This window comes from Centropristis striata, chromosome 16 (genome assembly GCF_030273125.1).
Source record: "Centropristis striata isolate RG_2023a ecotype Rhode Island chromosome 16, C.striata_1.0, whole genome shotgun sequence".
NCBI classification, from domain to species: domain Eukaryota; kingdom Metazoa; phylum Chordata; class Actinopteri; order Perciformes; family Serranidae; genus Centropristis; species Centropristis striata.
In genome coordinates, this window is record NC_081532.1 from 23,390,838 (window position 1) to 23,407,216 (window position 16,379).

The 16,379-nt window shown below is 42.5% G+C and overlaps 1 protein-coding gene across 1 annotated transcript in view; it reads right to left on the reverse strand.

Annotated features, from left to right (window-relative positions):
- The window catches only part of LOC131988618 (chromosome partition protein Smc-like), an 83,026-nt gene that overhangs the window by 27,371 nt on the left and 39,276 nt on the right, over positions 1 to 16,379 (reverse strand). The window contains exons 2-3 of the mRNA XM_059353770.1: positions 7,885 to 7,962; positions 7,702 to 7,776 (exon numbers count right to left, since the gene is read on the reverse strand). Of these exons, the coding sequence (XP_059209753.1) occupies positions 7,702 to 7,776; positions 7,885 to 7,891 (82 nt within the window). The 5' untranslated portion in view covers positions 7,892 to 7,962. The remainder of the gene's footprint in view (positions 1 to 7,701; positions 7,777 to 7,884; positions 7,963 to 16,379) is intronic.

The window sequence follows — 16,379 nt, forward strand, 5'->3', positions numbered from 1 at the left end:
GAGAGGAGAGGAACAGGAGAGAAAGATCAGAGGAGAGGAAGAGCAGAGGAGAGGAACAGGAGAGGAGAGGAAGAGCAGAGGAGAGGAACAGGAGAGAAAGATCAGAGGAGAGGAGAGGAGAGGAACAGCAAGAGAAAAGGAGAGATCTGGGCGCGGGGGGGCCCATCTAAGATAATCTCGTCCAGGGCCCAGGCAAGACTGTCAGCTGGCCTGGTCATGGTCACCTAACATATATATATTAAGAAAAAAAAAAAGGGCTTCCGGTCTAGCAGCCATGAGGTAGGCAGCATACTAACGGAGCTCCCTGATCATTAAGGAAAACGCCGTAATTCTTTTGAGAGATTGTTTTATGTTAACATAAGAAGTTAAAGAGGCGTTTACAATATGCTCAAACCAAAACAAAAAAGCCTTTCACAGACGAAAGAAAGGGCACAAACAGCCGAGGAAGAGTCAGCCGAGGACGACTCAGCTAGCCAACCGGACATGAGGGAGCTACAGGTGGATGCAGAGATGGTTAACCTGCAGACCATACTGCTCGAGCTGAGAGAGTTTCGGCGTGAAAACGTAGAAACTCTCCGAGAAATACAAGAGGACATTAAAAAAACTAACAGCAGAATTGATGAAGTTGAAATGCGGACTTCAGAGACAGAGGAAAGAGTGCTGGGGCTGAAGGAGGCTACGAGGGAGCTGCTGAAGCTACAGGCTAAGATGGAAGATAAGCTCAGATCAACAGATCAAGAGGGACGAGCAAGACGGGAGACCATAAGAATTCATGGCATAGAGAAAGGGACGGAGAGCAACTCCACGTCGATAACATTCATGGAAAAACTGCTGAGAAACTGGAGCTGCCCCCCACCAGCAACCTGAAGATTGAGCGTGCACACCGCGCACTTGTACTGAAACCTCCGGCCGATTCTCCCCCGCGATCCATAATGGTCAAGTTCTCCAGCGGCAAAACAAAAGAAGAAATACTGAAACTGCTATGGCAAAAAAAGGGATTTCTGTATCAAGGCAGAAGAATTTTTGTGGATCACGACTATGCTCCAGAGACCCTCAAGAAGCGCCGGGATATCCAGGGAGGCTAAGACGGTGCTGCGGGAGAATAATATACGTTACATACGGTTCCAGACACCTTTTCCAGCCAGAATGAGGGTGTTTTACGAGGGAGAGACATGCTTGTACAACTCTGCAGAGGAGGCTACGAAGTACATGGTGAAGAGAGGTTTGTCCGTGACGGTGTTTAAACCACTGCGAGCTTTGCTGACAAAGTGAAAAACCTGATGTGGCGCAAAACCCGGTCCCCGAAAGGAGCAGAGCAGCAGCCGGAGACTCCACGGGATGGGTTTAAAGGGAGATTGGACGTTTTCAGAAGATCTAACCGCTGAACTTATTAATGTGTCGGCGCGGTCTCTCCACGGTAAGGAGGCATAGTAGTAGATGTGGAACAAACAATTAATAAATAACCACCATAGGAGGCGTTTTGGTTAGGTTAATGACATTAATAATATTACATGTATGATCGGGGATGTTCTGGCTATGCTTAAAGCATGGATCATTTTGCAAACTTAAAGGAGGGCCCTCCACAGCTAGAGACGAATGGAGGCTTTCCCTCCGAGCCAGCAAAACATCTCAGCTCCTTCAGGAAGCTCAACCTGAGAAAAAGGCGAAATGTATTAGGTTTATGTTTATCTGGGACTGTTCTAGTTATGTTCCTTTTTGTGTTCATGTTTTTATTGCGTTTGAGTGGAGGAGGGGGGGTAAGATTAAAGATGATACCTTTTTTTGTTTATAATGGAAAGCGGAAAAGTATCACTTAGGTTGGCTTCTTACAATGTAAAGGGTGTACTAAACCCGGAAAAAAAAGTAAAATTCTGGGCAAAATGAAAAAAGACAAGGTAGATATAATATTCCTGCAAGAGACCCATTTAAGCAATTCCGAGCATGCTAAACTGAAAAGGCAGGGCTTTAACCATGTATTTTCATCGTCCTATAAATGTACATGCACCCCCAGGTGCAACGTGGGGATTCTAGAGACAAATCTTTGATCTAATGATTACTAAAGCCAAAGGAATGGTGATTTGTGGTGGTGACTTTAACCTGAGACTGAACCCAGAGTGGGATGTGTCAAGACTCTCGCAGACTCAGACTAACACTGTGGGCAAAAAGGTGAGAAAGATGATAAGAGAGATGGGCATTTGTGATGTATGGAGGGAGTTCAACTCTACAACCAGGGACTACACCTTTTATTCCCCACCACATAAAACTTATTCGAGGATTGATTATTTTTTTATGTACAGTAAAGATATCGTTTTTGTAAGGTCTTGTAAAATTGGGATCTTGTCAGACCACAGCCCGGTTTACTTATGTGGCCGGAGCACGGCTTACTCCTCCTCACAGTAGGGCGCTGTGTCCCCCTGTGGCACTGATTTGTGGGCGGGGAGCGCACCTTATATATAAGAGCCGGGGTACACCTGGTGCGCTCTCTCTCTTTCTGTTCCGCTCGTCCGTGGTGGTGGCTGTGGCGTGGTGAAGTCGCGTGGCGTGCTGGCACCAGAGCGTCTTCAGCGTTTTGCCATAACGCAAGCTCTGTCCTTCAGCGCAGTGCGGCGTGCCCAGCATCGGAGCGTCTTTGGCGTGTCGCCAGAACGACGCGCGCTCTCCTTTGGCGTACGGTGTGGCGGACTGCTGGAGTCACGGGGCGGGGCTGAGCTGCCCTGCTGGGGGCCTGTCGGCGTTGTGGCGCGGTCTCCACGTGACCTCTCGGCGCTCCGTAATATCCTGCTGGTGAGGCCCAGAAACTATTAAAGCCACCATCTCCTGGACCCACTGCTGTTTTGGCTTACTGGAGCTGTTTTGGCTGATTTGGCTGCGTTTGGTTCACTCTGACTGTTTTGGCTCACTGAAGCCGTTTTGACTCCTCTGCTCTTCTGAGCTGTGGTGAAGCAATGTACTAAGGCTCTTCACAGAGCTGGTGTCGGGGCCTATTGCTACTCTAAGGATTTTGTTAGTTTATTAATCATTCTTGAAAAGATTTATTTTGTATTCATTGTTTAATTTGTTGATGAACATTATTTACTGTTTGTTGTGTTAGGAACATTATTTACCTTTATTTGATGGTCTGTTTCATTGTTTGTTTTCTTAATTACTTAAAGTATAGTGTGTGCGTGTGTTTGTGTGTACGTATGTGTGTTAAGTAGCAATTAAGGGCCATATTAACTGGGAGGCCAATTTTATAACTTGCTTTCTTATTTTTGTGGACAGGTACGGAGGGCCAGGCGGCAACCCAATCCCTGGTGGTGGGATTTTCTTCACGAACCCCTTGCGAGTGTGTGTGTTTGCAGTGTCACGGGTGTTTTTGGTTAGTTATCCCCCTCCCCTTGATTTGATTTTGGTCCGCCGTAGCCTCCACAGTCCTGTTCATTCCGCAATTACGAGCCAGTACTGTTCAAGTGATATTTTAATTGATTGTAAAATAAACTATTTTCTACTTAGCCAAATACGTCTCTGCCTGTGGTATACGGACCTGTGTAGACCTATAGTAACTCTAACCATCTCATATAAACTATCTCCTGGGGCGAAACTCCCCAGGTGGCGTTGTCGGTGATCCTTTTCCACCCCTCCACTTGCCACACTTAGATTTAAATTTTTAAAATAACTGGAGACTTAATTTAAATGTACTTAAAGGAAAAATGAAGGAAGAAGTTAAAAAGGAAATTCAGTTATACCTGTCAGAAAATGATAATGGGGAAGTGTCCCCATGTATGGTATGGGATGCAGGCAAAGCTGTCTTGAGATGGAAAATCATTGCGAAATTGGCTCTACAAAAGAGGCTCAGACAGGAAAAATTGGATAAACTAGAAAAAGGGTTGACATAAAAAAAGTTGCCCAATTGGACATTACTCGGAAAATTAAGGAAATTAAAAATCAGATTAAAGAAATTTACGAGGATGACATTCAGAAGAAGCTAACCTTTTTGAAACAGAGGTATGATGAAGTAGGTAGTAAATCAGCTAAAATTCTGGTTTATAAATTAAGAAAACAACAAGCAGAGAGGGTAGTATATAAAATCAAAGATCCAATCAAACAATTGAAATTTGACTTTCAGGACATTCATGGTTGTTTTGAAAAATATTACAAAAACCTATATGCCCGGATGTCCAGTAAGGGGGATAAGTCTTCTGAATCTCTGCTTGATTCACTTAACTACAATTACAGAAGACCAGAATAAAGTCTTAGTGGCCAATGTGACTATAGAAGAACTCCAAAAGGCAATCTCGAAACTCAAACCTAATAAGTCCCCAGGTTCCAATGGGTTTACAGCAGAGTGGTATCAGACTTTCAATGAATCTTTATCACCATTGTTACTGAGAACATTCAATTGGGTCCTTAAAAAAGGGGAGACTCCTCCATCTTGGAGGGAAGCGATCATAACTGTAATACCGAAAGATGGTAAAGATAAGACGGATTGCTCTTATTACCGCCCAATTAGTTTGTTGAACCAGGATTATCAACTCTTCACATCAATTCTAGCAAAACGCTTAGAAATTATACTTCCAGATATTATACAGTTGGATCAAACAGGGTTCATAAGACAGAGGCAAACACAGGACAACATTAGGAGGACACTACATGTAATTAACCACATAAACAAATACAATTTAGAGGCTGTCCTGTTAGGGTTAGATGCAGAGAAGGCATTTGACTCTGTTGATTGGTCTTTTTTATATAAAACACTAGAGCGGTCTCAGTTCCATGATGATTTTGTGAAAATAAAAAAATCTTTATATTATAAACCAACAGCTAAAATTCAAATTAATGGAGGTTTATCAAATAATTTTGAGCTAGAAAGAGGATGTCGACAGGGTTGCCCGGTGTCCCAGATCCTTTTCGCCATCTTAATAGAGCCTTTAAGTCAGGGGATAAGGCAGAATGAGAAGATAAAAGGGATCATGGTGTCTCAAGAAGAACACAAAATTACCCTGTTCGCCAATGATATTTTGGTATACTTGGGGCACCCATCCACTTCCCTTCCAGAATTGCTCATAACCTTATGGGAATATGGTTTATTATCAGGTTATAAACTAAACACCAACAAATCTCAAATTTTGACATTTAATTATTCTCCTAGCCAATTTATCAGAGAAGAATTTAAAGTCAATTGGGATTCAAAGTAAATTAAATATCTAGGTGTGAATATTTGAACATGATTATATCAGAGAACTACGTCCCCCTATTTTCCAATATTAAATCTGATCTGACTAGGTGGAATCTAGTTCCCTTTTTAGGATTAGGACAGAGGGTGGAAGCAATAAAAATGAATTTGTTGCCCAGATTACGATATTTGTACCAAAACTTTCCATCAGAAATTCCAAAGGGGGAAATTTCAGGAATTAGACAAATTAATATCACAATTCATTTGGCAGAGGAAGAGGCCAAGAATTCGCTACAAGACTCTTCAACTAGCAAAAGACAAAGGGGGCCTCGCTCTCCCGTTATTACCAATCTGTGCAGATAAAAATTTTGGTTAGCATTTGCAATCCTGCCTATAAAGCAAAGTGGAAAGACATAGAATGTCAGATATCCAGTGATATTCCATCACAAGCAATTATAGGGGATAGTGGGTTGATTACTTATCTAAAAGACATAAACCCATGGATTAAAATGTCAATTAGGATTTGGCACAGGATAGTCAATGCAAACAAGGCCAAAGAACCATACTGGATCTTAACATGGATAGGATATGACTCAGATTTCTTACCAAACAGGATGGATGTTAGGTTTAAACAGTGGGCCGATAAAGGGTTAATAAAACACAGTGACCTCTTTGAGGGGGGCACACTGCAACAATTCCAGGATCTTAAAACTCGATTTGGTTTAATCAAACAAGATTTTTATAGATTTTTGCAACTTCGACATTACCTAGAGAAAATAATGAAAAAGGAAGAATTGTAACAAAATAATTTGGGCATAGTGAAGATATTTTTACTGAGCTATAGGTCAAACCCTGGACGTGGCAACATATCAAGGATATATAAGGTGCTGCAAGAGCTAGAAGGGGAGGATACTGCATATATAAAGGAGAAATGGGAGAAGGACAGTAACATCACGATGCAGATGGAAACATGGGAAAAAATAATTTTACAACAGTGGAGGAGTACATCTTCTCTGTCTTGGAGAGAATTTGCATGGAAAAATGTAGTTAGGTTTTTTAGAGTTCCAGCACAAAGGATTTCTCCAGGAGGAAATACATCTTGCTGGAGATTCTGTGGTGAAAGCAAGGCAACGCATTTTCATGTGTTTTGGGACTGCCCGGCCATTTCAAAATATTGGGAAGAAATTAAATTGAATGATGGAGAAAATCATGAAAATCATGAAAATAATGATCCCATCAGGGTTTGAGACATTATGTCTGGGGCTAAGACCAGACACTGTGAAGGGACCCGAAAACAAATATATGTATAATATTTTATTATTTACGAGTAAAAAAGCAATCACAAGGAAATGGTTGGCAAAAGACTCTCCTACAGTCGATGATTGGATCAATGTTGTTTCGGATATTTTCATAATGGAGAAGCTAACATTCATTCTTAAGCTTGAACAAGATAAATTTGAAAGTTATTGGGAAAGTTGGACAAACTATCTAACAACTTAGAGGCAATATAATGGTTAAAGTGATAAACCCCCTCTCGAGTTCTCGACTCCTCTCATCTGGTTCTGTTTTTTGTTTCTGTTTCAATAACTATACTAGTATTAATCAGTGCTATACATGTATGCAGCAAACCATCTTTATTTAATTTACTAATACTATCATTTGAGTTGATGTTGCTCTTGTCATCAATGTTATCACCCCATGATAAGGTACTGTTTGCAAAAGAAAACATGGATGAAGGAAGGTGTACATTGTGATTTTCGAAATAATCATTATTATCTTTATTTTTTCTTTCTTTCTGATTTTCAAGTTGCCTATCAATTTAGGTATAAGTATGTCTTTATAGGAGTATTGTGATAGAGTGTAAATGCTTTTGCAAGGATGTGATTTTTATTTTTAATTTAATTTTTTTTTTCTTTAATTTCTTTTCGTTTTTTAAACCATTTTATTTATTTTCATGTTTTAATGAAAAGACTTGATATGTCTACAAGATGTAGAGAAACATGTATGTGCTGTTTTGTTTTTCTTCAAAAAAAAAAGTTTAATAACAAAAAAATAAAAAATGCTCTTCTTTTCTCTTCTTTTCTTCTTTAACATATAGCACTCCTGTAGCAATGACAGTTGGCTCTTAAAGTTATGTACTTATTGATTTCTGTGGTCTAAGTCTAGTACCCTCAGGTTGAATGCACTTATTGTAAGTCGCTCTGGACAAAAGCATCAGCTAAATGACATGTAATGTAATGTAATGTTTATAAAGGAGTTCCTCTGGGAAACCTGCTGGGTCCTCTCCAGTTTCAGTCTGGATTAATAATTGATAAAGTTCTTGTTTATTGTCTTTATATACCCCGATGGTTTTCCTCACTGTGTTAATGTGTGTGTGCAGTTATATTCTGATCATGTTTAACGAGATAATCTCATCTGTGTTCAGAGTCTGCAGCTGCTGCACTCATCCCTCCACAGACTGCAGCACTCCCGTCTGATCTGAAAATATTAAAAACTGAATAATACTAATATTATTGACTGAGATGTGACTCACGGGTCATCTGACTCACCTGAAGAGTTTTTCATCAGCTCCTGCACCTGAAGCTCACCTGAGTTCATCCTGTGGTTCATCGAGGACACCTCGTCTGAAAAGATTTCATATTAAAACATATTAAAAAGTAAGGCAGACTGAACAACAGAGACACATTCAGTATTTTACAGTGAATCAACATCATCAATCATTAATTAATGACCTCGCATGAAGCTGAGTTCGTCTCTTTTAGATGATGAGTTCAGTTTTTCCTCCAGAGAGTTCAGACGACTCTGCAGAGCTGCAACACACACACACACATACACACACACACAATTATTAACTACCAAAATAGTTGCTGATTAATTTTCTACTGATTAATAATAACTATAGACACTACAACACTTCTTTTATCCATAACATTTTTTTAGATCTGCAGGATCAAACATCTGATTCATTAAACCTGAAATCTAAAAACAACCATAAAACTAGGACTGCGCGCAGTACTGAACGGGCCCTCGCAGTCCACGCGTGTCGGGGCATGCTGCCGTCAAAGTTTGTGCGTTACAGGGACCAGTCTATACCACCCCTATGATTTTCATTGCCTTAAGTCTTATGGTCTGGGCACAGTGGGACTTATTAAATTAAACTGCCGCCAGAGCGCCACCTAGGGGCCGATCAATAAAACCTTCAAGGGTTATCCTCAGGAGGGCATTGACAATAAGTATACCACGTTTGGTGTTAATCCGACCAACCGACTTGGAGATATAAAATATTTAAATTTAAAGAGCGCCACCTTGTGGTCATCGCCCAAAATTTTGCCCAGAGCCTCAGGGGCTCATGGGGAAGTAGTAACCTGAGTTTCATGTAATTCAGACACACCAATGTGGAGATATGCAACACTTCGTGTTTTGTCTTGATAATAGCGCCACCTGCAGGAAGTTGTTATGTAATAACTTGAGTATTCTTTGGGTAATCAAAATTCTTTTAATAACTTTTTGTCATGAGGGTCCATAGATGCTGTGTGCAAAGTTTGGTGCAAAACGATGAAATTGCCTAGGAGGAGTTCGAAAAAGTAGGTTTGCGACATTTTGCGAATTTGCGAAAAAAAACTCTAGGCGAAAATGGGAGTGGCCTATATCCCGAGATTCAGCACAACCCAGTGAACGCGTGGATATAAGTTTTTTGAATGTGCGATAAAGTATGTGGGAGTTATTAGCCTAAACGCGCTTTCCTATATTATAGCGCCACCTAGTGGTGGAAATTCAGGATGACAATAGATTATAAAATTTTTCACCAGGTGTGACTTATATTTAAAGTTTCATGAGTTTTGGGGTATGTTCAGGCAGTGAAATATGCGATCATTTGGGAAGAAGAATAAAAACTAGGACTGCGCGCAGTACTGAACGGGCCCTCGCAGTACACGCGTGTCGGGGCATGCTTCCGTCGGGGTTTGTGCGTTACAGGGGCCAGTCTATACCACCCCTATGAATTTCATTGCCTTAAGTCTTATGGTCTGGGCACAGTGGCATTTATTAAATTAAACTGCCGCCAGCGCGCCACCTAGGGGCCGATCAATAAAACCTTCAAGGGTTATCCTCAGGAGGGCATTGACAATAAGTATACCAAGTTTGGTGTTAATCCAACCAACCGACTTGGAGATAAAAAATACTTGAACTTAAAGAGCGCCACCTAGTGCTCGTCGCCCAAAATTTTGCCCAGAGCCTCAGGGGCTCATGGGGAAGTAGGAACCAGAGTTTCATGTCATTCAGACACACCAATGTGGAGATATGCAACACTTTGTGTTTTGTGTTGATAATAGCGCCACCTGCAGGAAGTTGTTATTTAATAACTTGAGTATTCTTTGGGTAATCAAAATTCTTTTAATAACTTTTTGTTATGAGGGTCCATAGATGCTGTGTGCAAAGTTTGGTGCAGAATGATGAAATTACCTAGGAGGAGTTCGATAAAGTAGGTTTGCGACATTTTGCGAATTTGCGAAAAAAAACGGTAGGCGAAAATGGGAGTGGCTTATATCACGAGATTCAGCACAACTCAGTGAACGCGTGGATATGAGTTTTTTGAATGTGCGATAAAGTATGTGGGAGTTATTAGCCAAAACGCACTTTCCTTTATTATAGCGCCACCTAGTGGTGGAAATTCAGGATGACAATAGATTATAAAATTTTTCACCATGTGTGACTTATATTTAAAGTTTCATGAGTTTTGGGGTATGTTCAGGCAGTGAAATATGCGATCATTTGGGAAGAAGAATAAAAACTAGGACTGCAAGCAGTACTGAACGGGCCCTCGCAGAGTGGAGCCGTCGGAGGAGGGCACGTCGGGGTAGGGCACGTCGGGGGAGTCCCTATGCGTCCCAAATGGCGTGTCTCCTACCACTGTGCTCGGGGTATGTGTAAAACATAATACTTGCTGTAGCCAGCTGGGGGCGCTATGACTGTGTGTCAATATTGACATGTGGGTGTGTCCAGGGCTGGCCCCTCATCATGTGTGAGAAATTTGGGACAGATTGGACAATGTATGGTCAAGTTATACAGTTTGTTGTGTTTCATGGCGAGACGCCATATTTTGCCGCCATGCCACGCCCACATAGTGTGACCGTCGGTAAAGATTTATACAACTTTTGATCCCAAAGGCTTTGTGATGGTGCTGACCAAGTTTGAAGAGAATTGGATAAAATCTGTAGGAGGAGTTCGTTAAAGTATGTGACCTGGAAATGGCCAAGAACGATGACAAGTGCGATATTCAAATGAAGATGGCGGACTTCCTGTAGGGTTTTAGGTATGGGTCCAAGAGGCTTTTTGGTGCGTCTCCACATGAAACACGTGTGTACCAAATTTCGTGTTTCTACGTGAAACCTACTGCTGGGGCTAGGCGTAAAAGATGTTACTTGCTGTTGCCAGCAGGGGGCGCTATGACTGTGTGTCAATATTGACACGTGGGTGTGTTCCAGGCTGGACCCTAATCACGTGTGTGAAATTTGGGACAGATTGGACAATGTATGGTCAAGTTATACAGTCTCGTGTGTTATGGCGAGACGCCATATTTTGCCGCCATGCCACGCCCACATAGTGTGACCATCGGTAAAGCTTTATACAACTTTTGATCCCAAAGGCCTTGTGAGGCTACTGTCCAAGTTTGAAGAGAATTGGATGAAATCTGTAGGAGGAGTTCGTTAAAGTATGCGACGTGGAAATGGCCCAAAACAGCGGGAAACGCCATTTTCGATCCAAGATGGCCGACTTCCTGTACGTTTTAGGGTATGGCTTCTTGAGACTTTTTGGTGCGTCTGGTCATGATATATGTATGCACCAAATTGCATGTCTCTACGACATTCCTGTGCGAGGGGCTGAATTTTCTTGACTTTCAAGGGGGCGCTGTTGAGTCATTTTGCCACGCCCATTCCCGGGACCACTAGAATATGTAAATTTCAGCGGAGATTTATGTATATTCCAAAAATGGTGAGTTTTTGAATATGATAAAGCCCCCAAAAAGGCGATTCCAATTCCAGGATAATAATAATAAGAATAGACGGACCAATTACAATAGGGTCCTCGCACCGTTAGTGCTCGGTCCCTAATAATAAAAACTAGGACTGCGCGCAGTACTGAACGGGCCCTCGCAGAGTGGAGCCGTCGGGGGAGGGCACGTCGGGGGAGGCCACATCGGGTACGGCACTGTGGGCTCAGTCCCTATGCGTCCCAAATGGTGTGTCTCCTACCACTGTGCTCGGGGTAGGTGTAAAACATAATACTTGCTGTAGCCAGCAGGGGGCGCTATGACTGTGTGTCAATATTGACATGTGGGTGTGTCCAGGGCTGGCCTCTCATCATGTGTGAGAAATTTGGGACAGATTGGACAATGTATGGTCAAGTTATACAGTCTCGTGTTTCATGGCGAGACGCCATATTTTGCCGCCATGCCACACCCACATAGTGTGACCGTCAGTAAAGCGTTATACAACTTTTGATCCCAAAGGCCTTGTGATGGTACTGACCAAGTTTGAAGTCAATTGGATAAAATCTGTAGGAGGAGTTCGTAAAAGTATGCGACCTGGAAATGGCGAAAAACGATGACAAGTGCGATATTCAATCCAAGATGGCCGACTTCCTGTACGTTTGAGGGTATGGGTCCAAGAGGCTTTTTGGTGCGTCTCCACATGAAGCACGTGTGTACCAAATTTCGTGTGTCTATGTGAAATCTACTGCTGGGGCTAGGCGTAAAAGTGGTTACTTCCTGTTGCCAGCGGGGGGCGCTATGACAGTGTATCAATATTGACATGTGGGTGTGTTCAGGGCTGGACTCTAATCACGTGTGTGAAATTTGGGACAGATTGGACAATGTATGGTCAAGTTATGCAGTCTCGTGTGTTATGGCGAGACGCCATATTTTGTCGCCATGCCACGCCCACATTGTGTGATGGTCGGTAAAGATTTAGACAACATTTCATCCCCAAGGCCTTGTGATGGTACTGGCCAAGTTTGAAGTCAATGGGGTGAAATCTATAGGAGGAGTTATGTAAAGTATGCAACGTGGTCATTTTATGAAAGAGGGCGTGGATAAAGCATAAGGGGCGGGGCTTTATGAAATATTGTTATGTAGAAGTGTTAAGGGCTGGACTCTGATGAAGCATGAGAAGTTTGGACCAGATGGGACAAAGAATGGAGAAGTTATAACAATCTCGTGTTTTATGGCGAGACGCCATATTTTGCCGCCATGCCACGCCCACATAGTGTGACCGATGGTAAAGATTTATACAATTTTTGATCCCAAAGTCCTTGTGATGGTACTGACCAAGTTTGAAGTCAATTGGATAAAATCTGTAGGAGGAGTTCGTTAAAGTATGCGACCTGGAAATGGCCAAAAACGATGACAAGTGCAATATTCAATCCAAGATGGCCGACTTCCTGTACGTTTTCGAGTATGGGTTCTTGAGGCTTTTTGGTGCGTCTTCCCATGATACACGTATGTACCAAATTTCGTGTGTCTACGTGAAAAAAACCTATATTGTGAGGATGTTTTGAAAATTTCAAGGGGGCGCTAGTGAGTCATTTTGCAAGGTCCATTCCCGCAAATACCAGAATACGTAAATTTCAAATCTGATTCATGTATATTCCAAATTTGGTGACTTTTTGAATATGATAAAGCCCCCAAAAAGGCAATTCATTTGGGAGAAGAATAATAATAATAATAATAATAATAATAATAATAAAAAACGGACCAATTACAATAGGGTCCTTGCACCGTTAGTGCTCGGTCCCTAATAACTAGGACTGCGCGCAGTACTGAACGGGCCCTCGCAGTCCACGCGTGTCGGGGCATGCTTCCGTCGGGGTTTGTGCGTTACAGGGGCCAGTCTATACCACCCCTATGAATTTCATTGCCTTAAGTCTTATGGTCTGGGCACAGTGGCATTTATTAAATTAAACTGCCGCCAGAGCGCCACCTAGGGGCCGATCAATAAAATCTTCAAGGGTTATCCTCAGGAGGGCATTGACAATAAGTATACCAAGTTTGGTGTTAATCCGACCAACCGATTTGGAGATATAAAATACTTCAATTTAAAGAGCGCCACCTAGTGGTCATCGGCCAAAATTTTGCAGCGAGCCTCAGGGGCTCATGGGGAAGTAGTAACCTGAGTTTCATGTCATTCAGACACACCAATGTGGAGATATGCAACAATTCGTGTTTTGTGTTGAAAATAGCGCCACCTGCAGGAAGTTGTTATTTAATAACTTGAGTATTCTTTGGGTAATCAAAATTCTTTTAATAACTTTTTGTCATGAGGGTCCATAGATGCTGTGTGCAAAGTTTGGTGCAAAACGATGAAATTGCCTAGGAGGAGTTCGAAAAAGTAGGTGTGCGACATTTCGCGCATTTGCGAAAAAAAACTACAGGCGAAAATGGGCGTGGCTTATATCACGAGATTCAGCACAACTCAGTGAACGCGTGGATATAAGTTTTTTGAATGTGCGATAAAGTATGTGGGAGTTATTAGCCAAAACGCACTTTCCTTTATTATAGCGCCACCTAGTGGTGGAAATTCAGGATGGCAATAATTTATAAAATTTTTCGCCAGGTGTGACTTATATTTAAAGTTTCATGAGTTTTGGGGTATGTTCAGGCAGTGAAATATGCGATCATTTGGGTACGAGAAAAATAATAAAAAGAATAATCATTAGAAATACAATAGGGACCTCGCAGGTCGTTGCCTGCTCGGGCCCTAATAATAACTAGGACTGCGCGCAGTACTGAACGGGCCCTCGCAGTCCACGCGTGTCGGGGCATGCTTCCGTCTGGGTTTGTGCGTTACAGGGGCCAGTCTATACCACCCCTATGACTTTCATTGCCTTAAGTCTTATGGTCTTGGCACAGTGGCACTCATTAAATTAAACTGCCGCCAGAGCGCCACCTAGGGGCCGATCAATAAAATCTTCAAGGGTTATCCTCAGGAGGGCATTGACAATAAGTCTACCAAGTTTGGTGTTAATCTGACCAACCAATTTGGAGATATAAAATACTTCAATTTAAAGAGCGCCACCTAGGGGTAATCGGCCAAAATTTTGCACAGAGTCTCAGGGGCTCATGGGGAAGTAGGAACCTGAGTTTCATGTCATTCAGACACACCAATGTGGAGATATGCAACACTTTGTGTTTTGTGTTGATAATAGCGCCACCTGCAGGAAGTTGTTATTTAATAACTTGAGTATTCTTTGGGTAATCAAAATTCTTTTAATAACTTTTTGCTATGAGGGTCCATAGATGCTGTGTGCAAAGTTTGGTGCAGAACGATGAAATTGCCTAGGAGGAGTTCGAAAAAGTAGGTTCGCGACATTTCGTGAATTTGCGAAAAAAAACGGTAGGCGAAAATGGGAGTGGCCTATATCACGAGATTCAGCACAACTCAGTGAACGCGTGGATATAAGTTTTTTGAATGTGCGATAAAGAATGTGGGAGTTATTAGCCTAAACGCGCTTTCCTTTATTATAGCGCCACCTTGTGGTGGAAATTCAGGATGACAATAGATTATAAAATTTTTCACCAGGTGTGACTTATATTTAAAGTTTCATGAGTTTTGGGGTATGTTCAGGCAGTGAAATATGCGATCATTTGGGAAGAAGAATAATAAAAACTAGGACTGCAAGCAGTACTGAACGGGCCCTCGCAGAGTGGAGCCGTCGGGGGAGGGCACGTCGAGGGAGGGCACGTAGGGCGCGGCGATGTGGGCTCAGTCCCTATGCGTCCCAAATGGCGTGTCTCCTACCACTGTGCTCGTGGGAGGTATAAAACAAGTTACTTCCTGAAGCCAGCAGGGGGCGCTATGACTGTGTGTCACTATTGACCCGTGGGTGTGTCCCGGGCTGGACCCTAATCACGTATGTGAAATTTGGGACAGATTGGACAATGTATGGTCAAGTTATACAGTCTTGTGCGTCATGGCGAGACGCCATATTTTGCCGCCATGCCACGCCCACATATTGTGAAGGTCAGTAAAGGTGTTGATAAGTTGTGTTCCCCAAAGCCTTGTGATGGTACTGACCAAGTTTGAAGTGAATGGGATTAAATCTGATGGAGGAGTTATGTAAAGTATGCAAGGTGGTCATTTTATGAAAGGGGGCGTGGATAAAGCATAATGGGCGGGGCTTCATGAAATATTGTTATGTAGAAGTGTTAAGGGCTGGACTCTGATGAAGCATGAGAAGTTTGGACCAGATCGGACAAAGAATTGCAAAGTTATAACGATCTCGTGTTTTATGGCGAGACGCCATATTTTGCCGCCATGCCACGCCCACATAGTGTGAGCGGCGGTAAAGCTTTATACAACATTTGATCCCAAAGGCCTTGTGAGGGTACTGACCAAGTTTGAAGAGAATTGGATGAAATCTGTAGGAGGAGTTCGTTAAAGTATGCGGCATGGAAATGGGCAAAAACAGGCAAAAACAGCAGGAAATGCCATTTTCGATTCAAGATGGCCGACTTCCTGTACGTTTTAGGGTATGGTTTCTTGAGACTTTTTGGTGCGTCTGGCCATGATACATGTATGTACCAAATTTCGTGTCTCTACGACATTCCTGTGCGAGGGGCTGAATTTTCTTGACTTTCAAGGGGGCGCTGTAGAGTCATTTTGCCACGCCCATTCCCGCGACCACTAGAATATGTAAATTTCAGCTGAGATTTATGTATATTCCAAAAATGGTGAGTTTTTGAATATGATAAAGCCCCCAAAAAGGCGATTTACTATTAGGAAGAAAAAGTATAATAATAAGAAACGGACCAATTTCAATAGGGTCCTCGCACCGTTAGTGCTCGGTCCCTAACTAGGACTGCGCGCAGTACTGAACGGGCCCTCGCAGTACACGCGTGTCGGGGCATGCAGCCGTCGGGGTTTGTGCGTTACAGGGGCCAGTCTATACCATCTCTATGAATTTCATTGCCTTAAGTCTTGTGGTCTGGGCACAGTGGAACTTATTAAATTAAACTGCCGCCAGAGCGCCACCTAGGGGCCGATCAATAAAATCTTCAAGGGTTATCCTCAGGAGGGCTTTGACAATAAGTATACCAAGTTTGGTGTTAATCCGACGAACCGATGTGGAGATATAAAATACTTCAATTTAAAGAGCGCCACCTAGTGGTCATCGCGCAAAATTTTGCACAGAGCCTCAGGGGCTCATGGGGAAGTAGTAACCTGAGTTTCAT